We start from the raw sequence: 24525 nt of genomic DNA on the forward strand, positions 1-24525 counted from the left end.
TTTTCTCTAAATGACAGTAAAATAGGATGTCTAGAAAGGGTAGAGAAACACAGCTAGCTGGAGGGTAGAAACTAAGTAAAAATGTAGCCAAAGGAGTATTTTCTTTTTTTATTATTTTTTATTTAACAAATTTAATCAGTTATACATATACATATGTTCCCATATCCCCTCCCTTTTGCATCTCCCTCCCGCCCTCCCTATCCCACCCCTCCAGGTGGTCACAAAGCACTGAGCTGATCTCCCTGTGCTATGCGGCTGCTTCCCACTAGCTATCTACCTTACGTTTGGTAGTGTGTATATGTCCATGCCGCTCTTTTGCTTTGTCACAGCTTACCCTTCCCCCTCCCCATATCCTCAAGTCCATTCTCTAGTAGATCTGTGTCTTTATTCCTGTCTTACTCCTAGGTTCTTCATGACATTTTTTTTTTCTTCTTAGGTTCCATATATATGTGTTAGCATACAGTATTTGTCTTTCTCTTTCTGACTTACTCAGTTTTGTTTGTCTGACTAGCTCAATTTTGTTTCTTTTTATGGCTGAGTAATATTCCATTGTATATATGTGCCACATCTTCTTTATCCATTCATCCGATGATGGACACTTAGGTTGTTTCCATCTCCGGGCTATTGTAAATAGGGCTGCTATGAACATTTTGGTACATGACCCTTTTTGAATTATGGTTTTCTCAGGGTATATGCCCAGTAGTGGGATTGCTGGGTCATATGGTAGTTCTATTTGTAGGTTTTTAAGGAACCTCCATACTGTTCTCCATAGAGGCTGTACAATTCACATTCCCACCAGCAGTGCAAGAGTGTTCCCTTTTTTCCACACCCTCTCCAGCATTTATTGTTTGTAGATTTTTTGATCATGCCCATTCTGACTGGTGTGAGATGATACCTCATTGTAGTTTTGATTTGCATTTCTCTAATGAGTAAAGATGTTGAGCATCCTTTCATGTGTTTGTTGGCAGTCTGTATATCTTCTGTGGAGAAATGTCTATTTAGGTCTTCTGCCCATTTTTGGATTGGGTTGTTTGTTTTTTTGTTATTGAGCTGCATGAGCTGCTTATAAATTTTGGAGATTAATCCTTTGTCAGTTGCTTCATTTGCAAATATTTTCTCCCATTCTGAGGGTTGTCTTTTGGTCTTGTTTATGGTTTCCTTTGCTGTGCAAAAGCTTTGAAGTTTCATTAGGTCCCATGTGTTTATTTTTGTCTTTATTTCCATTACTCTAGGAGGGGGGTCAAAAAGGATCTTGCTGTGATTTATGTCATAGAGTGTTCTGTCTATGTTTTCCTCTAAGAGTTTTATAGTGTCTGGCCTTACATTTAGGTCTTTAATCCATTTTGAGCTTATTTTTGTGTATGGTGTTAGGGAGTGATCTAATCTCATACTTTTACATGTCCCTGTCCAGTTTTCCCAGCACCACTTATTGAAGAGACTGTCCTTTCTCCACTGTACATTCCTGCCTCCTTTATCAAAGATAAGGTGACCATATGTGCATGGGTTTATCTCTGGGCTTTCTATCCTGTTCCATTGATCTATCTTTCTGTTTTTGTGTCAGTACCACACTGTCTTGATTACTGTAGCTTTGTAGTATAGTCTGAAGTCAGGGAGCCTGATTCCTCCAGCTCCATTTTTCGTTCTCAAGATTGCTTTGGCTATTCGGGGTCTTTTGTGTTTCCATACAAATTGTGAAATTTTTTGTTCTAGTTCTGTGAAAAATGCCAGTGGTAGTTTGATAGGGATTGCATTGAATCTGTAGATTGCTTTGGGTAGTAGAGTCATTTTCACAATGTTGATTCTTCCAGTCCACAAAAGAGTATTTTCTTCCAGAGCCCTCCAAATATAAAGTAGAATAAAAAACAAACAAACAAAAAGCTTGCATAAGTATTAGAATCTAGGAAAAATGTCTTCCATGCATGCATATATGAAATATAGTGCAGAAAGTTTAAAAAAGAAAGGTGCCGAGGGGCTAGATCGTGATTTGATGGTCTCAATTTAGAAGAGCAGTAGACAGGTGATATGTTTGAAAGACTTTTTCATAATCCCACTAATATTTTTTTAATTATAGGATAAACGGTAGTACAGAAAACAAACAGATCGATCGGGGATGCCTTTGGGTTTAACCCACACAAACTGAAAATCAGTAAGTAGTTAAAGCTCTTTTTTAAGATAGATTGATAACCATTAAATTGCCTTTAAATTTAAAAAAAATTTATACAATTTTAAAGGCTACTTTACATTTAAGTTATTACAGAATATTGGCTTTATCCCCCATATTGTACAATACATAAATTGCCTTTTTATTTTAAGGAAAGGTGGGAGGACAGAGATGGGACTGGAGGATGGGGACAAGCAGGTAAGAATACAGATTTACTCTCCAGGAAGAAAACCAAGCTGGTATCTACTTCCATGTGATAATATATAACAGAAGACTGCAAGGGAAAATCTATAGTTTTTTGTTTGTTTTTAAAATTTTTCACCTAAGAATGCTACACTCAACAAAATTAAAAACTTATTAGCAGGCTTATTGAAGTATGTCACATAACATCTTTCCTGGAAAAAAAAAATCACCATTTGACACACTTCCTCTTTCTTGATAACACTTCTTCACTTGCCTAGCAGGGCAATGCCTTTTGTGATTTTCCTTCTCCTCAGTGGTGTCTTATCCACAGTCTTTGTGGATCTCGCCACTTCTTCTCAATTGTGCAGTTGGGCTAAGTCCCAGCCCCTTCTCCAGCAACATTCCTTCTCTCAGTGGTCTCATTTAATTCCGTAATTTTATATGCTAATAACCTCCATAAATCCAGCTTTCTCCTTCCCAAACTCATGCAGTGAGTTACATACCAGGAATCTTGAGTTGGATAGCTAATGGACATCTTGATCTCACTCATCCAAAATGGAGCTGTGAATCTACCCCCAAACCTGCCTTACCCAAAGCTTTCCTCCATTTCACTTGAAAACATCTCCCTTCCTCTTGCTCCATAAAATCTGGAGTCACTGTCAACTGTCCTTTATCTCTCACATCCCACACCAATCTGTCAGCAAATGCTGTTAATTTCACCTACAAAATACATCCAGAACCTAAGTACCTCTGACTACCCCCAAGGCTATCACACTGCTCTGAGCCTCCATCATCCCCTCCCTATTTTACTATAATTGCATCCTAACCTTCCTCTTTGATTCTGACTTTGCCCTCTATAGTCTGTGTCCATACAGAAACCAAATCGATCCCCTAAAACTAAAATATAAGCCTGATCAAGTCCTTACAGTTCTAAACCCCACAATGGCTTCCCATTTCTCACAGAGGAAAAGCCAATGTCCTTACAATGACTTCCAGGTATCACATGGTCTCACCTTGTCACCTTGCTGTTGATGTCATTTCCTCAGCTCCGGCCATTTTCACATTCTTACTGTTTCTGGAATGTGCCAGCTGTACTTTTGTTTTTCTTTAGCTCTTCCTTCTCCCTGGAACCCTCTTTCACTGTGGTATTATTGCCCAACTCTCTTATCTGTTGGATATTCTATTGGCTAAATCTCTCACCCATTTCTAGCCTTTGCTTAATATGTCTGACCTTGACCATTTTATTTAACACAGCAGTCCACACCTCCATCCCACACATCCTTCACCTTTTCTTACCTTTCTTTCCTCTCCTAGGTACTTATTACTTTTTATACGTTTACTTATTTTTATTGCTTATCGTTAATCTGAGCATTAGAGAATGTAAGCTCTATAAAGTCCGGGATCTTTCTATATTCTGTTCACTGATATATCCCAAGTGATAAAAATATTGGTGGGCATTGTAGGTCAATCACTATGCAATGAATAATTGATCCTGAACTTTAATGTAATACAAGTATAGATTAAGAATATTTAAAGAAATGTTCAAAAAATACAGAGTTAAATATTTTGTCATTATTTTAGGAATTACTAAAACATTTTAAGTCAAAAACTCAATAGTTGGAAGAAAGAAAATCAAGCTTCTAAATAATTATTGAACTGAAAAGAATTTCAAACTATAACTACAGAGTACTTATTTAAAAAATGATGTTGTCAGCATACATCTAAATGTATGAGATGTGGCCAAAGCCCTACCCAGGGCAAACATTATTGTCTTGAATGCTCTTATTATTGATGAGCAAATTAAATTTCCAAGAGATCTACTCACTTATTCAGGATCACAGAATTCAGGTGGCTGGATTAGGGCTTGAACCCATTTGTTTTCTCATTGCATGAACTCTTGTTTAGAACGTACTTTTAGAAAAATAATAGCAGCTAACCAACAGCTTCTTGGACATTCTGTCTCATTTTATTATTATTCTAAAGAATGGAAAATAAGAAATGAATTGGTGCTGATATTAAAAGTCATATAGTGGGGCTTCCCTGGTGGCGCAGTGGTTGAGAGTCCGCCTGCCGATGCAGGGGAAACGGGTTCGTGCCCCGGTCCGGGAAGATCCCGCATGCCGCGGAGTGGCTGGGCCCGTGAGCCATGGCCGCTGAGCCTGCACGTCCGGAGCCTGTGCTCCGCAACGGGAGGGGCCACAACAGTGAGAGGCCTGCATACCGCAAAAAAAAAAAAAAAAAAAAGTCATATAGTGTTCCCATACACACTGAGACAGGATTTCACAGATTGACGCGTTTTGTTGAAAACGTAAATACTATAATCACTTAAACAATGAGGATAGGAGCCCCTCTAGACCAGGAAGTTCTTTGTTTTGTTTTAGGTAAACGAAAACAGGTGGTTATAGCAGGTATCTTTAGTGGCAACCACCTCATGATTTGAAGTTGGAGATGGAGGAACAATGTAAATTACACTATCCCAGTTATCTATAGCTGAATAACAAATTAGTTAGTGGCTTAAAACAGCCACAGTTATTATTATTATTTTAATAAATTTATTTATTTATTTATTTTTTGCTGCATTGTTGGGTCTTTGTTGCTGCGGGCGGGCTTCTCATTGCGGTGGCTTCTCTTGTTGTGGAGCATGGGTTCTAGGAGCACGGGCTTCAGTAGTTGTGGCTCACTGGCTTTAGCAGTTGTGGCTCACAGGCTCTAGAGCACAGGCTCAGTAGTTGTGACTCATGGGCTCAGTTGCTCCACGGCATGTGGGATCTTCCTGGACCAGGGATCGAACCCGTGTCCCCTGCATTGGCAGGCGGATTCTCAACCACTGCACCACCAGGGAAGCCCACACAATTATTTTTTATTGAATATATTTAACATATAACATTGTAAATTTAAGGTATACAACGTATTACTTTGATACATTTATATATTGTAATATAATTGCCATTGTGGCAATATTTATTACATTACCTAATTCTGGGACATTATTGTTGTCTGTATTCATCATAGATCACTGTGGCTTGTTTACTATTCGTCGTAAGTTTGTACCTTAAATGTCATCAGTCTTACCCTCCACCTCCCATTCCCTGGTAACCACTATTTTATTCTCCGTTTTTTTCTTTTGTTTTCAAGTTTAACTTTCTTAGATTGCACACATGAGATCCTGCGGTACTTGTCATTCTCTGTCTGACTTATCTCACTTAGCACAATGTGCTCAAGTTCCATCCGTGTTGTTGCAGATGGCAGGACCCCCTTCTGTATTGTGGCTGAATAACCTTCTAACCACAATGGCTGTGTTATCTCTTACAGCTCTGACAGGGCTCAACCAGGGGATTCTCCCTTTGGGTTTCTAGTGCAGTTGCAATCTGATGATGGCCCTGGGTCTGCAGTCATTGCAAAGCCTTCCCCACTTACACGTTTAGCAGTTAAGGATGGCTGTTGCCTGGAACTTCAGCTTGGGCTGTTGTCCAGAATACCACTATGTGTTGTTGTAACCGAAAGTGGGTTCTGGCTGCTCCCATTTCCTTGAGACAAGTTCTCAGAATTGCGGCAGTTTATGTCATGGCTACAGTCTGGTCATCATGTAGTTAACTTCTTCAACCTAGTGGGAGTTTCAATATCTACAATAGCCACTCAAAGGATATGGCTCAGAATATTATCTATAGCCCTTGAGGAGGAACTAAAGGTCCTTGACTTTGTCTAATGATTAAACTATTATTGTTTGGTCTCCTTTGACTATTTTCATTTGTTTCTGCACTTTCTTACTTCTCTGATTAAACTTATTCTTTGGCTCAAATTTTTCCACAGACAAAAGGCAGGTTGAGGGCATGGTGGTGGGGAGGACCATAGAGGGTCCTGCTCTGTTTCAGTCTCACTTCTTCTCAGCTTAGAGGCTGAGTTCCAAAAGCAAGCATCCCAAGAGCTTCTCAATGTAGGCGGAAGGTACACTGATCTTTACGATGTAGCAATTGGTCGAAATAATGTTCAAGGCCATTGGTTGAAATCATGTTCAAGGGCAGTGGGCACAGACCTTTATTCTCAATGGCAAATGTCAAAGAAATTGAAGGTCACATTTTTAAATTGACACTAAAATTTTGAGGGAATAAGCAAATCACTATCCATAATGCAGTACATTCTATAATAAAATTGGCCTAGACTCTTCAATAAATGAATGCCACAGGGAAATGAAAAAGAGCAGACAGACAATTCTTTAATGAAAGACACCAAAGTAATGTTGAAAACAAGGCAACAGGCCCCAAATAGATTCACCTGTGCTAAGCTCCATGTTGCCAAACCAAGACTTAACTGAGACTTAATTACATGGCTTCCCTGGTGGTGCAGTGGTTGGGAGTCTGCCTGACGATGCAGGGGACATGGGTTCATGCCCCGGTCCGGGAAAGTCCCACATGCGCCTGCGCATCCGGAGCCTGTGCTCCGCAACGGGAGAGGCCACAGCAGTGAGAGGCCCGCGTACTGCAAAAAAAAAAAAAAAGACTTAATTACAGTTTTAGCTCTCCCAGAATTGGAATCTTTTTTTTTAGATGTTGGGGGTAGGAGTTTATTAATTGATTAATTTATTTTTGCTGTGTTGGGTCTTCGTTTCTGTGCGAGGGCTTTCTCTAGTTGCGGTGATGGGGGGGGCCGCTCTTCATCGAGGTGCGCGGGCCTCTCACTGTCGCGGCCTCTCTTGTTGTGGAACACAGGCTCCAGACGCACAGGCTCAGTAGTTGTGGCTCACGGGCCTAGTTGCTCCGTGGCATGTGGGATCTTCCCAGACCAGGGCTCGAACCTATGTCCCCTGCATTAGCAGGCAGATTCTCAACCACTGCGCCACCAGGGAAGCATTGGAATTGGAATCTTAAACCAGTCAATTAGGAATTGTCTGATCAGAACTAGTTAGGTCATCTGCATGATAGATTCCTACAATCCCTTAAAGGAAAGTAACTTTGCAATAACCAATCTACTTTTTTTTTTTTTTTTGCCTACAACAACTTCCTTGTTCCTGCTCCTTTCTGCATATAAAAGTCTCATATTTTGTAAAGCTCCTTGGAACTCCTTTCTATCTGCTAGATTGGATACTGTCTGATTTGAATCAATTTTTGCTCACACTCTTAAAATTTTTTATATTCCTCAGTTTATCTTTAAACAGTGACAGTCACCAAATGCAAAGTGTAAACTTTGATTAGATCCCGGATTGAGGAGGCCAGGGGTTCTAAAGGACATTTTGGAAAGATTTGGATGTAAAATATATCTTAGAATATATATTAAATTATTTTGACTTTCTTAGATTTATTTATATACGTAACTTACTATTCAATGCATTCAGAAAAAAAAAGGTAATAGAAAGCAAGAGAGAGAGGGTAAAGGATATGTGGGAAAATTGTAATAATTGTTAGATCTAGGTGAGGAAAATACTGGTGTTGAACGAACTGTTCTGGAACCTTTTTGTAAATGTGAAACTTTCCCCCATAACTGTATTTTTAAAGTTGCAGCTGCACATTATAGTCACAAGGTGGCGATAGACTCACTTTTGAATTTGTATAAGGACACTCCTGTGAAAGGAGCGTCCAGAAAAACATATTTCTTAACATAACATCCTCAAATGCTGGCTCTAGGAGGAAAAATGTAAAAATCCCAGAAGGCAAAAATCACTGAGAAAATTCACACCACAGCTGCGTAGTTAAGATTCAAATAAAAACGCTGGAAATTGGAAGAAACACTGAAGTAGGAAGTAGCAAGGACTGATGTTTGCTTCAGGGAAAAACCTAGTTCTAGTCCTGGCTTCATCAAGGTCTAATTTTGGGACCTTACTCAAGTTGGCTATGAGTAGCTCTCACATGTAAAATGAGGAAAATATCTGAAGAAAACGTGGAGAGCAATCTCAGTCAGAATTGGAATTCCATTTAGAGATTATGTCTGTTAGAGGTCTTCACTTAGAACTTTTTAGCCAGGTAGAGGTTACATAATTCCTAAAGTAGAACACTGAAACTTTCCCATGAAGCACAAAGGATAAATCCAAATCACATTCTGATTATGCAGCATTCAAAGTTTATTTATTTATTTATTTTTGTTTGTTTTGTTTTTTGCGGTACGCGGGTCTCTCACTGCTGTGGCCTTTCCCGTTGCGGAGCACAGGCTCCGGATGTGCAGGCTCAGCGGCCATGGCTCACGGGCCCAGCCGCTCCGCGGCATGTGGGATCCTCCCGGACCAGGGCACGAACCCATGTCCCCTGCACCGGCAGGCGGACTCTCAACCACTGCTCCACCAGGGAAGCCCTCAAAGTTTATTTTGAAAGGACTCTAATAGATTGTCTTGATAGAGAATGCAATTTGATTCATGTACCTGGGTGATCATATTTGGGTTCTAGCCCTATTAGTGGATCACCTTTTAAATGTTGACAAATCATTCTATGCTGCTTATATTATAATTTGAAAAATGATAATTTTAGAAAAACTGCTCCTGTAACTCAGCCACCTTGCTGAGTGAGGTTCCAGGCAATCAGCAACCACATACATGAGTGACAAAGGCTTTGAGCTAACCCGAGTCCCAGTCAGCATTTCATTCCAACTGCACTAGAGACCCCAAGCAAGAACCACCTAGGTAAGCTCATTCAATAAACAAATTTGATTTTATAATTATTTGTTTATTTTTCAGGAGATATTTATTGAACATCTGTTATGTGCCAGAACCATGCATTGGCTACAATACTAAGAAGGTTTTGATCTCATGGAGCTCATATCCCCATGGAAAGGGCCTAATAATAATAATAGCAATAGTGGTAATCAAATAATAACAATAATAAAATGATAAGTAGATAAATAATTATCTAATTTCATATATTATGAAGGAAATAAATAAGGTGTTGCAAAGGGACAAAATGGATAAATCTGATTGATATACAACTTTATTTTTTCTTTTGTTCTGTTTTGCTTGGTCGGAAGGAAACAAGTGTAGCCACAAAAACAAACACATACACACACACAAACAAAACCAAGTAAGTCCACAAGAGGGCAGAATGGAGTTAATCGCAAACAATTGCAGATGTAAACTTTTAACTTGTCAAGGGGTAAACTAAAGGCTATGACCACCAGATCAGGTTACTTCATGAGTTTATAGGTGTTTAGAACTTAAAATTTTTTTATAATTATCTTTTTACTTGTACTTCTTGGATTTTCCTTTCCCACACTGCTTGGTATGAAAGTCAAAAGTTATTCTTTATTACCCATACTAGCATTATAAAGGAAAAGAATATGATTGCTGGCTACCTAAACATCTGTGGATCAGAAAAAAAGTGGTTAAAAAACCCCCTAGGCTTATGCATCCAGAATGCTTTATTTTTAAATTTTTCCCACCACAACTGTTTTTCCATGATACTTGGTTTTTTTTTTTTTTTTGGCGGTACGCGGGCCTCTCACTGTTGTGGCCTCTCCCGTTGCGGAGCACAGGCTCCGGATGCACAGGCTCAGGGGTCATGGCTCACGGGCCCAGCCGCTCTGCGGCATGTGGGATCTTCGCGGACTGGGCCAGGAAACTGTGTCCCCTGCATCGGCAGGCGGACTCTCAGCCACTGTGCCACCAGGGAAGCCCAGATACTTGCTTTTTTTAAAACTTGAAGTACAGTTGATTTAGAATGTTGTGTTAGTTTTGACTGTACAGAAAAGTGATTCAGTTATACATATACATATATTATTTTTCAGATTCTTTGCCATTATAAATTATTACAAGATATTGAGTATAGTTCCCTGTGCTATACAGTAGGTCCTCGTCGTTTATCTATTCTATATGTAGTAGTGTGTATATGTTAACCATGATACCTGCTTTTTAGCCCTCACTGTGTATATTGAAGAGCTCTGTGGAATGGGTGGGGCAAGAAGGTAAAATAGAAGGAAATGAAGTTCAAATTCAAACACATGGCATAGGAAATAAACAGAAGGAATCTCACTGGTCCAGTCTCAAGGTCCATTTAATAAAACATACATAGGCCATTATTATGCCCTTACTCTTTTAACTTGAGTCAAAGGCTTCTCTTCCCTTCATTTTTCTGTCTTGGTACTTGTCCAACTCTAGCCAGGAGAGAAGTGGAGCCAGCTTTAAGATCATAAAAAAGACTAATTATAATACAGCCAAGAGAACTAAATCCTATTTTAGAAAAGTGGGAAGAAATAGATTTAAAAATTGTGAGAGCCAGAGAGATTTGAGGAAAAGTTCAGAAAGAAATTAACATTTGATTCAAGATTTCCACAATTACTAGGCTTTTTCGAGGCAAAGAATAAAGGGATTGTGTGATGAAAAGAGCATCTCACACGTATGGGACAACCATGAAATCATAAAACATCAGGATGTGTTTAGAGAGTGGTCAGGAGCCTGCATCTGGAGCATGGGCTGCGTAGAGGAAAGGTAGATTGCAGATCTTGAATAACGTAGTAAGTTGACATGGCTTGGCATGGCAGTGAATTTATTGTCAATAAACGTTGACTCAAATACTGCAACCAAAAAATTTCCTTAGACCCAATATTTTTTAATCTGCATAGACTATGGTTAGACGTGCCTTCCTCATGGAACTGTATCTTTATAGTTTGAGTTTCAGAGATGATCTCAGCAGTATCATATCCAAGGGTAAATTTACTTGATTATCTAATACTGCAATAGCAAATGACAGTGTAAGAACCTAAGTTCTTGGGCTTAGTTTCATTGTAAAAGGTTCTTGCAGGTGTGTGTCTTAGGGGTGCTTGATTTCAGATCTAACAAGTATAGGAGAAGGAAAGCGCCATATTTGGAATGAATTCTGGACTAACTGGATGCACTTAGCTTTGTCCTGAAGGTTGCTTTGAACATCATTCCAAAGAGGTAGGAATGTACATGGTCAGTTGTGGGAATATTTTTTCTAAGATTTCTCTTCTTTACAGGTCTTTTTCCCCAAAGTAGCAAACACTTCAAAAATCTCACTTTTATCTTATATTACTTTGTAATGATACTTTTGTCTAGAATGTTTTCCTAAATAATTTATTTCCTAAGTAATTGGCACAAAATGAATTATACTTTGAATTTTTGATGTGTTCAAAATTTTATATTAACGAATATTGTAAATCAACATGCATGGAAAACAGGAATTAAAGTTTTATTTTGGTCATTATAGTATTACTTGAATTTATATAATTATATAATTACTATACAATTATATAATTATATAAATATATAATTTATATAATTCAAGTTGGTATTGCATTATCAGAGTAAGTAGATGTCTATTTTTCAGGAATTTTATTATGAGTCTCCTTGTAGGATAAATTCAATATTATCATTTATTTGATTTCCAAAGAAAATCTGGCATGTGTTTTTAAAAAGTGAACACTCAAGAGATCTATCAGAATAAACACATTTCTTCTGTAACTTCAGCTTCCCCAACTGCAGAGTTGAAAAAAAATCACATTTTCCATTAGAATAATGAAAATTTTGATTACATATTTCCTACAGTGTGAGCCATAGAAAGAAGGAAACATAGAAGGAAAATAAAAAAGCAATGGGGAAATTAAAATGGAAACAGTTAAGGTCCCTTCCCAAACTCCTTTAGTAATGAGTCTCTGATATGAGTCAAGAGAATGGATTTTAATCAGTGTTCTGCCACAACCCAGTTGTGTGATGGTATTGAAAAAAAAAAAAAGCATAGGCTGTGGGAGAAACAGAGGACTTCAGAACTCATTTACTAAAATTTTTCTGGAGGTGAGAGAAGGCATAGAGGGGATGGATGAAGTCTACAGGATTAGAAACCATTTCCCTTAGCTGGTCTGGGCTTTGTTCCATAGAGAATCACTGTCTCTTAAAATGAGGTGTTTTCTTTATGTATCTGTTTTCTCATTTATTGAATGAGGAGATTAAACTTGAATGTCTGTAAGACTCACAACAGTTAGAATTCTCAGTGTTTGTTCCACTTTGTACCACAAAATGCACATTAGGCCATGCTAAGAGTATATACAGTTAAAATGAGAGAGACCTGAAATGGAAATTAAAGAATTGGAGAGGGGGGACCTCCCTGGTGGTGCAGTGGGTAAGACTCCACGCTCCCAATGCAGCGGGCCCAGGTTTGATCCCCGGTCAGGGAACTAGATCCCACATGCATGCCTCAACTAAGAGTTCCACCTAATAAATAAATAAATAAAGATTAAAAAAGAAAAAAAGAAATGGAGAGGGTATATATAGTCAAGTGGCAGAACATACTTTATTTTTGACAGGTTTTAGTTCTTTTTCACAGATCCATTTATTTTCTGTAGCACAGTTCTCGGAAAAAATTTTTGTCCTTGAGATGTAAGCACAACTGTTTTCTTCAGCATCACCAGTAATTTGTAATCTGTGGAGCAGAAGAAAAGCCTTTCTTTAGTGTTTGTGATTTTCTCACATAATTCTCCTCATCCAGCCAGTATGTTCTGTAAGTTTCAGGAAACAATGAAGTGCTGGTTATTAAGCATGGAATAAGTACCCAGTCACAAATATAATGATATAAACTTTTAATAGAAAGCTAATATAAACCTCTGGAACTTGCAAGCTCATCTTCACTGGAAAAGAATTGTTCTAAAAAGAAATGTCATAATGATACATACAAAGAAGAAGCTTTGGAAACTGGGAATTGAATCTCCTATTAACATGTTTTATGAAAATTTCCTACCTTCACTGAGCCTCGATTTTCTTAAATATATAGGGTATATATATTTGAGGAGACATTGAGATCATGTATATGAAAGTGTGATCATGCTTAAACAAAGAAAGTGTTCAGTAAATGTAATAAGTACGTAGATACTCAGTGTCTACAGAATTTGAATATATCAATAACCAGAAAAGGAGGCTCAGTACGTATTATATGTAGTAGGAGGTTCCCTTTTTTTGCGTTACATGGGCCTCTCACTGTTGTGGCCTCTCCCGTTGCGGAGCACAGGCTCCGGACGCACAGGCTCAACAGCCATGGCTCACGGGCCCAGCTGCTCCGCGGCATGTGGGATCTTCCCAGACCGGGGCACGAACCCGTGTCCCCTGCATCGGCAGGCGGACTCTCAACCACTGCGCCACCAGGGAAGCCCAGGAGGTTCCCTTTTTTCCCATTCCAAACAGGTTGGTGAGTGTCTGCTACAATATACGTACTATTAGTTCCAAAGAAGCAGAGTCTTGTGGCTCATTGCAGGTGGGGCATGAGTAGCAGTTAAACAGTGGGATGGCAAGATAGAGCTGGGGTGCCAGGATGGGGTGTGTGCAAGACATTCACCTATTTGTCCCAAATAGAAAGTGAAGTGGTGGCAGTGGGCAGGGCTCCATCACAGTTTTTCTTTGTTCCTTTGTTCCTTTGTTCCATTTCTTCTTGGAGCCCCTCGGCCCTGAGAAGCCAACCTGATTCTCTCCTAGTGTCTGACACCCTAGTTAAATCAGAATTTCTCTTGACCAAGCTATTGCAAAGGTCCCCTGTATTTTATCTCTTCCACCCTTCTGGTCCTTTCTTTGATTTTCAAGATAACTTTTTTACTGCTCATCTGGCCAAGTCCCCTTCCAAAAGGCCCTAGGTGACTTCCCAGGCCTTCTTTGACCAGATCTCTGCCTAGTTGTCTAACATTATCTCATTTAATCTCCAAAACAGTCCTGTGAAAAAAATTATTAACACCCTTTATGTTTTTCTTTACCTGAAAACCAAGGTAGAGAACTAAAATAAAAGCAGAGTCTAACTGATGCTCTTTCTACTATAATATGATACCTTCCAGGTTTACCTGCTCACTACCTTAATCAAATCATCATTTTTATCCTCAGAATAAAGTAGAGTGTTCAATCGAATTTAATCCATCATCTTTGCCTATATTTCTGCTCATAGACACTTCAGAGTTCTCCAGTTTTATTATAAACCTTAATAAAATAAACATAATGGCCCAATAAGAAGCATACACACACACAAACCAAAATTAACCTTTACTATGTACAAAAAAATAAAAATAAGTTAATATCAGAGTTGCACTTATGTGTAAATAAAATATAGAAAAAAATCCCTAGAAAAGCAAAAAATTCAGAGTGTAGTTTATTTACCAAAATATGTTTGCCTTTTCATACATTTATTCTAGCCCAGAACACCTTATTTTAAAATAATCTTCATTTTAAAGTACAGCATCTAAAAGAATATTTTAGAACATGGGTCAAACAATGTCAAAATGTGCTAATTAAACCAACATTTCTTTTAATGTCTAAAAATTTTCCACACAATAAATCATTACTATATTTTAGATAAACTTGAACATGATCTTGTGTCCTGAATTTTAACCTCTTGTTTTTTGAATGATAAAAAAATCCATTTTCACTGTTATTTATACAAATGTGAATAAAACATTCACAGACTCAAAAAATGTAACATAATATCATCTGTTCTGAAAAACTCATCAAAAGTTCTTTTCAGAAACTTGGTTGGATGTCTGCACACTTTCACTTTCTAGGGGAAAACAATGTCCTGCCCTTTGTTGTACAAACAACGATGAAGTCCATTAAAAATTTATAATTTAACTGTAACATCAATCCTCCTATAACACCGATGGTTAACTTGACCATCTTACACAAGAAACTATGAGACAACCAAAAAAACGGCAAATACCTCTTCTGTGGCTTATGCAGATTGACTACATCTCTTCAAACAACACTCCTTTTACACGGCTGGTTAAAATAAGCTACAATACTTGTTACAATGTGGGTAGTTTCTCTCTCAAATGTCTGGATACCCCACGCTGATATTTACTATATTTTTTCCTCTTATATTCATTGTGCCAATGCTGGTTGTGACCCACTAAGGTATGTGGTCCCACAGTTTGAAAAACGCTACTTAAACGATTCTTCCAGCCGATAGCTTCCAGCTAGAAATTTCTTAATTTTTAAATGTTATTTTAAAAACTGTTTCGTGTGCCCCCGCCCAAAGGGGTTAGTTAGTCTCTTCCTTGTCTCCTAAAACTCCATTGCTGGTAAAAATATATATTGTTGCAAAGGGTTGATGTCTTTTCATATGTGGAACTTTTCAACCAACTTCAGAATCATTCTTCTTCTCAGACTATTCTGATCCTCCTGAACATTTCTAAACTAAATTAAAAGGATAAATCTCAATCTTCAATAACAATGTTACTATCTTGGCATGTAAACCTGATGTAAATTGAATATTCAAATTAGCTTATCCAATACTCACATATTAGAATTTAAAAAGGATCCATTTACCCACTTCCAGTTCTTTTCTGATAATGTAAAATTTAATCCAATCCAAAATAGGACTCCTCTTTTGTCTATCCGGTTTTGTATGAGCCTCTATAAATGAAACAGAAGACATGACTGAATATTGAATCTTTTTATCTATTACTGGTTTGCATCCTTCTACTCATCCTCTGAAACCCAGTTCAAGTATCACCTCCTCTCTGAAGCCTTTCCTAACTCCCCATTGGAGTTAATTATTCCTTATTTGTGATATTTCTGTCTGTATATTTATATATATCCAAATATTTGTATTTATGTTGCTGTATTCATTAAATTATATTTATTTTGCTTACATGTCCATTTAGTGTCTCAGATTGTGAGCTTCCTGAAGTCAAAATTAATACTTCCATCTGCATAGAACCCTCCAGGCTAAAGCACGAAGATCCTGATATGGTTAGAAGCAAGGGCTAAGCCCTATTAAAGTATTTTACTTAATTATTTACCAGCTCTTCCTGATCTTCAATAAGCAGCAGACGGGATTCTTTTGTGAAACAGTCGGCTAGACTGTCATTCCAAGGTTTGTAAGTGTCATAAAAAAGCAAGCATTTATCTCCGATTAGTTGCCAATTTGTTGGGCACTTTAACAGAACTGGTCTCTCTAAAGTAAGAAAGAGGAAGAAGAATAAATGTTATGTTTCTAACCTGCCCCCCACCCCACTAACACTAATCACACATGCACAAGTCATTATAAATTCAGGGAAGTCGTTGATCATCACAGTGAGAACAATGAATTTAATATAACTTTGAGGGTTTTGAGACCTACTGTTCATTCTGGCACTAAGAGTTGAAAATTAGTGACAAGTTAAAACCCTGACAAGTTCAAGTCCACACAAAGCAGATGCCGGTACAGTCAAAACTCTTTCTGAGATTCCTTAAATTCATTACAAGTGTTCTTTCTACTCCATGACGACAATATCAAACTTATCTAAAAAATGTCTACTTTAAACAACATGTAAAATGAAAAGCAAATAACAATTCATTTCCATAAGTTAATGGCAAATACCATGGAGAAGAATTATAAGAAAATTTCTAATTGCTGAATTATATATTTGCCTATTAATGGGATCTATTGAATAACATTTTCCAGAAGGATTTTCATAGTTTCTTAAAATTTCTGTTATGTATGAATGTATATAACAAATGATCACATTTTGTTACAGTCACTCAACAATAGTGTCTTTATTAACACACACTACTTAATAAGTACATGGACAAGATCAATGTCTTAATGTTTAATACAATAAATATTAAATAATTCATTGTATGTTGTGTTCCATTAATTAACTTCAGACCAGAGTTAGCTGCTTGACATATTCATTAAAATCATCAAATATCCCACTTAAATGCATATTTTACTTTATAGCTTGGTTTTTGGCTATTAATTATTGAATATCCTAGCAGCAGTCTCTCATAAGGCAGTGTTATCTGTTGGCTAAGATCGTAGGCTCTGAAGTTAGACCACCGAAGTACAATTCCCAGTGTCACCACTTAGTACCTGTATGACCCTGAATGAGTTGCCTAGCCTTTCCATGCCTCAGTTTTGTCAAATATAAAATCAGAGCGATAATACTATCTTAATGTATGGGTTGTTATGAGCCTTAATTAAGATAATGCATGATACCTATCAAATTTTAGCCATAACTCTTAGGAAAGTCAAGCCACAAAATATACCTGTTGTTTCCTTCCTGTTCTCTTGAGCCTCCATGCTGCTTTTTTCTGTTGATGATTTTTGTCTCAAGAATATCACTAATAAATCAGGAGAAATCATTAAGAAGATTAATGCTGAATGGTACAGTGAAATGGATATGTTATATTTATCACTTCAGGAAATTTTTCTCTCAACAAGCTTGAAATGAACAGAAGATAAGAGCAATAGCAGTGTAGTAACAAAGGGTCTACTTAGAAGACAACATAAACAAACACACACATAGCAAGTGAACACACACAGACATTGAGTTACCGGCTTCTACTATATAAGTAAGCTCCCAGGTGTTACTTAAACTCTTAAATTGCTTACACTCCTTGCCTCATGTTCCATCTTCAGAATAAGTATAATTGTGCCTACCCCATGGGAGAGATTACCTAGGACAATCTGAAATTTAGTAAGCACTTAAGGAACTGTAAATAATTGGAAATTTTTATTTTCTTTGTTACTGTCATGGTTTTATCATAACTGTGAATTTTTAAAAGTTCTTGGAGCATATGTGAAATCCCCCATGAAGCCTATAAGAACAGTTAGGAAGAGAAATACGACAAAGGATGAAGTTTGCTTAGTAGGTACTGGCTGAGCACTGTTAGAGCACTGTTTTGTAACGGTTTTTGTTTCATGGGTCTTCCACTAAATTTTGGGTGGCCAAATGTTAACATACTTTAATATTTATGGTAAAGTAGAATAAGTAGAACAAGAAATAAATGATCTTGCATCACTTACCTGAAACACTCAAGCCAATCACAGTCAAGGCAAGAAGAATAATCCCAGCACAACCAAGTTTCAGAGCAAATTTATGCCAAGGTGGACCCTGACAAACATCTGAGACATTAAGAAAATATACTTGATTAACTCAGTTGAGTTCATCTAATACAAAAAGCAGAGGTTGTTTGAATCACATAAGAAAGAGCTAGATTCAGGTTGGGGGTAGGGGCAGGAAAGGACATTTATCAGTCATCTTAAAGTAGGGTCCCACAAGATGGAATCTCAGATCCAACTGAGAGTTTGCTTATAGATATAATAGAAATATTTATGCCTGTCTTGTGTATGAAGGATTGGTATAAGAATCAAATGAGATAGATGTGACGGTGTTTTGAAACATGCCAAATGCTATACAAAAATGAAACATATACCCTACTGTAGGAAGTAAGTCCAAGAATTTTGTCCAAAAAGGAAGGCCTTAATTCATTCAAGATATATTTGTTGAGGCTCTGTTTTATGCCAAACAACATGTTAGGTGCTGGTGGAATAAGACAATCCTATTCTTAGACGTGGATTTCTCTGCTTTACTGTTGTCTGGAACAATCATCTCCAATTTGGACCAAATGGAATTCAAGGAAGAGTATTTTACGAGCTTGCATGCTATTTTCAGTATTTCAATGAATATAACATAACATGAACCTGTGTCTACAACATTGCATAGTGTAAAAGATGTCAAATACCTTTGCTTTTCTCTGTATCATGTCAATAACAATGTACTGTATATCTCATGTTCATCAAAAGTTGTGATTATATTAATTAAAGTGGGATCATAAATTAATCATAACTTTATCAATGGATTTTATAGGGAAAAATAATCAAAGAGGAACTTATTAATGTAAAAAATTATTGGAAAACACTGAACAACAGCTTTCAAAATTATATCAGCTCTGACAGGAATTATTCTGGTAATTTGTACTTCAGTTATTCTACTTGAAATTGTGCTTAGACAACTTCTATACCTGACTTAATTATAAGACCCCTTTTATTCCCATTTGGTTTATAATATGTTATATATATATTACAATTATAAATTATTTTCTAAATTGTATTATTAGAGCCAAGGGCCTTTACAAGTAAAGGTTTAGTAATTTAACTATATCTATCATTTATTTATGTTATCTATTCCTTTTTATATTTTTTCTAATATTCCTCAATATAAAGGAATACATGCTTTGAGTCACTTGTTAGAAGCTTTAGTATCAGATATGTTAAAATGTTGTCTTTAGTCTCATTAAATGTTCCAGATTGACCCACAAATCCATTTCTACTTTAGTTTTTTACACTCTCCCTGGCGATTAAGTTGTGTGACCCAGTTTTCAGACAACTACTCATGGTCTCTTCATTAGGACGTGGACATTCACAAAAGAGTTAGCTCTTTCTAAAATGTCCCTGGGGAGATGGAATTTAAGATAACTAAATGTGATAAAAGATTATGGGAGGAAACAGATAATAGATTAGATTTCAGGTAGTGACACCTGGATTATCATCTGGAGGGGAGAGATAAGAGTAGACAATTAGAGGAGCTCCAAGGTCCTGGGTGTACATTGAAAATGGGAGAACCAGACTGGAGAATATTGACCTAGAACTTCTAATGCAAGCTCGTGTGACACAGAGCAACTAAACTTAGTGAACCTAAGACTAGTCCTACGTGACGTTTCCTCACAGGTGTATATACTATTCTACCATTTTTTCTTCCTCAGCCTTTCCTCCCTTGAAATTTTGAAAGATGGAGAAAGCCCCATATAGTCACTATTTTAACATTTAGTACCAAAGGATAGCAGTGGTTAAGAGCAGAGGCTCTCAAATCTAGCAGATTTGTATTAGAGCATGTTACTTCGGGCAACGTAACCTTCATAAACTACCAATTTCTTCACCTGTGAAATGTAGAATAATACTACTTCATGAGGTTTTGGAAAGGGTTATATGAAATAGTTCTTCTAGAGACAGTGTGTGATACATAATAACCGTGCATCTAAAATTTAAAGAACTGAGTGGAGGGTTCTGTGTTGTTTTTCTGCTGCACTACATTAGAACTAATAACAGCAATAGAGTTATTATAACAATAGAGTTACAATAACAAATTGAAGAGGCCAGGTAAACTTTAGTGATCTGGAAGTACCCACATAAGGCTAGTTTTTTGTTTGGATATAAACAGTATGCCAAATCATCTCACTTTGTTTCTCTAAACATTTCCATGGCTTTCTCTCAAGCAGATCTAAGTCTGTACGTCTGTAGAACAGCCTACAAATCCCTATTCATTCCGGCTTCCCTTTATGCCTCCAACTTCATCTCCTGCTATTTTCCATGCAGACGTGCTCTGTCATTTCACACTAACCTATGAGCTCCTCCTACAAGATGACAGGCATGTTCTTATCCCACGGATCTTGCACCTGCACTTGTCCATCTTCTAAAAGGCTCTCCTCCCAGGAGGCATACCTTTGTCTCTCAATTCTTTCAGGCCTTGACTCAAATGTCATCTTGTCAGGCAGGCTTCTATGATTATTCCATTTGATATCATACCCTCTCCAAAAGCTAACTCTCAATTCCATTTAAAAAAACATATTTTCTCTATTGCACTTAATATTATCTAACACATATATGTATACATATATGTTCTTAGTTATTCATTTATTTGTAAACCTTCCTAGTAGTATAATATAAACACAATAAAGGAAAATATTTTTTCACTATTTTGTTCACTGTTGTATTCTCAGCACCTAGGGCATGGTTGACACAGGTGCTTATTTTTGGATGAATAAATAAACTCTAGAGGCATTTTTGCCAACACCTATCTACTTTTGTAAGAGACCAAATCCTGGGCCATAAACCAGATTCGTCACAACTCACATCTCTCTCTGGTTTTCCTGACTGCTTTTGATATAATCACTAACACTTACCATTTTGGCTAAACTGTTTAGCCAAAGGGCTTAGTGGTAGTTTCACAATAATTGTAATATCAGATCAATGTGTGGAGAAAGAATGTCACCTGCCATTTCAGTAAACAAAGGATGTTGCGACCTTAAAGCCACCAGCCAGTGCAGCTGCCTGGATAGTAAAACTTGAGGGAATTCAGGATGAAGAAAAACAGGATACTGGCCCTAGATAGTTAAGATGCATGTCAAAGGAATTATCTCAATAAGCCCAGACTTTTGCATCTTCCCACATATAGAAAAGCACTAAAATCATTAACTTGAGGTGTCTGTTTTTGTGATTAGCAGTAATCTTTTGATATTTACCTACTTTTTTTTTTTTTTTTTTTTTTTTAGCAAAAGCTCCTGTATATCCCAGCTCCTCCCTTACCTCCTGGGGACATTTCCTCAGAACTATCAGAGAGACTGCCTTGTCAGCTACAGTTCTCTGTAAAGCCACCAAATACATAATTCTCAACTTTTAGGTCAGGCATTTTTTTCAGTTGACAAGCATTTTGTAGTCACACATTTTGTTCTGACTTTATTCTATGTTTTCTCAGATTTACTTTTAGAATGATATTTTGTGGAATAATGACTACAATTAGAATAGACAAATTTTCTGGCCTCATTGATTTGGGATCACAGAGAGTAGCTTTTAAGGAAAATCTCGCTGTCTTTCTCTATTTTCATTCTCCAATATCTTCCAACACCATCCTGCTTTCTCTCCACTTTTTAGATCTGAATAGGGAACAGAAAGCCTTTTTCTTTCCCATCAAAAATAACCGTGGCTTGACAAATTCTCACTGTAGTTATCAAAATTCTCCAGTTTCCCGTAACCCCCAAATGAAGGGTATCATGAAACTAGTTGATAACCCTAAGACTTTTCAATCTCCAATTTAGAACATTGATAGCTTAATACTTTCAAATTATACCAAACCATCCTAAAAAGATACAACCCACTTGCCAAGCACACTATGGAAGGAATATCAGGTTGGATAAAAATTGCAATATTATTGATGTTTAGTAAGTTTAGTTTGACTTCAGAATGTAATACTATGTCCTGATGATTTTATACATTTTTTTTTCTGCTTAATTTGTAGTTTCTCTTCATCTATCCCCAGGACATGGAATCCATCACCTATGACCTCACATTAGAATTCCCCATCTCTTTCACTCAGAATACTAACTCCTCTGACATACAGAAAATTGCCAACTTCAACAAATATGAGATAAGTGCATCAGTGATATTCTCCTGTGCCTTGTGGCTTAAATCCTTCTAAACTGTTATACTTTTCAATTTAAAAATCATCAGATTGTTACTATATTCAAGTTTTTGATCTTGAATATAATTTTCTTTCAGAACATTTTTTTCTCTTCCTTTTGAAGGGTGAAGGATGTTAATCATTGAGCCTACACTTTGTATTCTGAAAGGAATGTCACAGATGCAAATGCATTGGAACTTAATCACAGTATTTTATAGAGGGATTTGAAATAAGGTAGGTTACTATTACAGCAAGGTAGTAAAAAAAATCTCTAAAAATATTCATTTGTTAAAAAAAAAAAACAAAAGCAAAAACAACAAAAGAGGGACTTCTCTGGTGGTCCAGTGGTCAAGATTCTGTGCTTCCATTGCAGGGGGCACAGATTCTATCCCCAGTCAGGGAGCAAAGATCCTGCATCCGTCATGGTGTGGCAAAAAATAAAAATAAAAAAATAAAAATATTCCCTTGTTCATGCATGTAAAATATTTCTTCAGGATCCTTTAGCCAAGGCTCAGTAATAGGAACTATATTCATTTTTCACAAAAGTATCTTGATAAAAAAGAAATCTATAAGGTATGTGCTTTTTTCCACATTTGTGATTACCTACAGACAGGCCATGCTATATCTATTTAACATTAATATGGCTGCTGCTCATCTTCAAAGCCATGATTTAAAGCTACAAATTTAAGAGAAAAATCTAACTATGGAAAATATACAGATGCCAAAAGGAAAATTAAAGCCACTTACTCTGAGGAAGAGATGGGGGTGATGAGCGTTCAAGGCCGGCATTCCTGGATACTTTTAAATCAGCATATATCACCTGTCTGTCCATTGCAAAGAGAAGAATGTGGCACTAAACTTGTGTAAAAGAAAAAACTACAGTTCTATGAGGCAAGAGAAGCAAAAGGAAGTGCTCAGCCTTGAAAAGCTTTATTGTCTTTCTTACCTACCCACACTTCTAGCAGTGGGTTTTCTCTATAAATTAGTGAGAAAATCCACTTACTGGCTGTCCAGTATACTTAGATATGTAATATCTACTTTGTTTAATTAATTGGCCTGTTTGACAGAATTCTGGGAAGGTTTGTTTGTTGTCTTTGTAACCATCATCTTTGAGTACTTTTCTCAGTGCCAGGACCAGCGTGAGGGAAATGAAGCACTCTCATTTCCCTCCAAAAAAGTCAGGAATCAAGATAAACAATATTAAATGTAATGCTGTAAAAAGTAAACACTAATGCAAAAAAACTGCAGGATGCCTTTCAAAAGCCCTAAAGTCTTCCTGAAATATTTGTGCTCCCCCTAAAAGAGCCATAATGTGGAAAATGGAGTTGTAAATGTGGAAAAGGCTGCTGAATAATACAACAGAGAAAGCAAAGAGCTAAAGATCAAGACTACTCTTTGCTTAAAATAATGTTTTTAGTGCACTGAAGTTTAATTTCAAGTTATGAAGCATGACTGTGACCACTAGGAATCCACAATGGCCATGTTAGAAACAATTGATTGAGGAAAAAGTGTTCCCTTCAACCAGAAGCTTGCAAAATTATGTGAGCTCCAAAAGTATAAACTGGCTAGAAATATAAACCAAAGAAGAGCTTTCCCTTGTCCATATGTAGTATGAAATATATTGATGGATCCTTTTCTTTGTTACAACTGTCTTCACAATGATCTTCTATCACAAAAGATCCTTACTATGAAATCGTTATTGTATACATATAAAATAAATCCTTCATGAGAATTCACACCTGGAGAATTTTTCTCATTATGTTAATGCATTCATCGATCATCTAATTCCCTACATGACACTTTCTAAACACAGCATATCAGAATTCAGAAATTTACTGTCACTATTATAAATAGACAATAGACAGAGAGATAGATACAGAATATACACACACACATACACACGTGCATGGGACATATATGTTATTAAAGTTTTCAGAGGATAAAGGATTATAAGTAACTGAGATTTAGGATGTGGCAATAGTAGCTATAATATTGAATAGCTTAAGGAACAATAAAGATAGATTACTTTTAAATTTTATTTTATTTATTTATTTTTGGCTGCATTGGGTCTTCGTTGCTGCATGGGCTTTCTCTAGTTGTGGCGAGCGGGGGTTACTCTTTGTTGCGGTACACAGGAGTCTCATTGTGGTGGCTTCTCTTGTGATGGAGCACGGGCTCTAGGCATGTGGGCTTCAGTAGTTGTGGTGCATGGGCTCAGTAGTTGTAGTTCGCAGGCTGTAGAGCACAGGCTCAGTAGTTGTGGCACACGGGCTTAGTTGCTCCAT

At 37.0% G+C, this 24525-nt stretch overlaps 1 protein-coding gene across 1 annotated transcript; it reads right to left on the reverse strand.

Moving 5' to 3' along the window:
- Positions 1-12293: 12293 nt before the first annotated feature.
- On the reverse strand, positions 12294-23110 carry KLRB1 (killer cell lectin like receptor B1). Its single transcript, XM_081248728.1, has 6 exons — positions 22988-23110; positions 18031-18129; positions 17271-17345; positions 16043-16197; positions 15538-15653; positions 12294-12693 (listed from the first exon to the last, which is right to left on the reverse strand). The coding sequence occupies exons 1-6, from the start codon at positions 23070-23072 to the stop codon at positions 12546-12548; spliced, it is 678 nt and encodes a 225-aa protein (XP_081104854.1). The 5' UTR covers positions 23073-23110; the 3' UTR covers positions 12294-12545.
- Positions 23111-24525: the final 1415 nt, after the last annotated feature.

Source organism: Mesoplodon bidens (assembly GCF_964165515.1).
Source record: "Mesoplodon bidens genome assembly, chromosome: 11".
Classification (NCBI taxonomy): Eukaryota; Metazoa; Chordata; class Mammalia; order Artiodactyla; family Ziphiidae; genus Mesoplodon; species Mesoplodon bidens.